Below are 1,189 nucleotides of genomic sequence, written 5' to 3' on the forward strand. Positions count from 1 at the left end.
CCCCCGCCGACCCTGGCGCAGCGTCCGGGGCGGGGGCAGGAACGGGTCCCGCGGGCGCCCGGGTGCCGGCGTCCCACCACCCGCATCTTCTGGAGGGGCGCAAGGTGGGCGGTGGCGCCTACCACCATTCGAGCGCCTTCCGGCCTGTGGGTGGCAAGGACGACGCGGAGAGCCTGGCCAAGCTGCACGGGGCGTCAGCGGGCGCTCCGCACTCGGCCCAAGCGCACCACCATCATCACCATCCCCACCCGCACCACCACCACCACCACCATCAGACCCCGCAGCCGCCGTCACCGCTGCTGCTGCTGCCCCCGCAGCCTGACGAGCCGGGGTCTGAGCGCCACCACCCGGCCCCGCCGCCGCCGCCCCCGCCCCCGCTGGCCCCGCAGCCGCACCACCGAGGCCTTCTGTCCCCCGGGGGCACCAGCTGCAGCTACCCCAGCGAGGACAGCTCCGAGGACGAGGATGTCGAGGAAGAGGAGCAGGAGGTGGACGTAGAGGGCAACAAGCCTCCGGAGGGCGAGGAGGAGGAGGAGGAGGAAGGTCGAGACCCCGACGACTACGAGGAGGAAGACGAGGAGACCGGGGTCCTGCTGGGGGACCCCTTAGTCGGGGCCGGCCGGTTCCTCCAGGGCCGAGGGCTGTCGGAGAAAGGGAGCAGCCGGGACCGCGCGCCAACCGCCGTGGGCGGTTTCCCACTCTCCCTGAACTCCACCAGGCTGCTTCAAGAGGACGGGAAACTGGGTGACCCCGGCGGTGCGGACCTGCCCCCGCCTCCGCCCCCCCAGAAAGCAAGCGGCGGTGGCGGCAGCAGCCCGGACAGCCCAGTCCACCATCCATCACTGGAGGAGCAGCCCTCCTACAAAGATGTAAATATCCCCTTTAGGCTCCTTGGAGCTAATTATTATTATTTAAATGCACCTTTAGGCTGAATCGGTTACATATGCGCAGGAAAGATGAATCACCAGATTTCCCCGTAGAAATGAAATATTCAGTGTGTTTGGGAGAGATTCTTTCCTGCCAACAGGCCTCCATAAAAATGTGGTTTCTGGTCTCTGTCTTTAAAAACCTTTTAAAGGCCTAGGGACCTCCATTCCCTCTTATATTTAAGTTGTCTGATAGTAGAAGTTAGAAAAGACCCGTTAACTGACTTAGTCCTTCCTCTAATCTAACAATCCCCTTTGCCCCC

The 1,189-nt window shown here is 63.7% G+C and overlaps 1 protein-coding gene across 1 annotated transcript in view; it reads left to right on the top strand.

The window, feature by feature from the left end:
- SKOR2 (SKI family transcriptional corepressor 2) overlaps positions 1-1,189 on the top strand; it is a 39,355-nt gene that overhangs the window by 1,872 nt on the left and 36,294 nt on the right. The window contains exon 2 of the mRNA XM_012556796.1: positions 3-869. Coding sequence (XP_012412250.1) covers positions 3-869 — 867 coding nt within the window. The remainder of the gene's footprint in view (positions 1-2; positions 870-1,189) is intronic.

The sequence above is a fragment of the Trichechus manatus genome, unplaced genomic scaffold, assembly GCF_000243295.1.
Source record: "Trichechus manatus latirostris isolate Lorelei unplaced genomic scaffold, TriManLat1.0 scaffold00078, whole genome shotgun sequence".
NCBI classification, from domain to species: domain Eukaryota; kingdom Metazoa; phylum Chordata; class Mammalia; order Sirenia; family Trichechidae; genus Trichechus; species Trichechus manatus.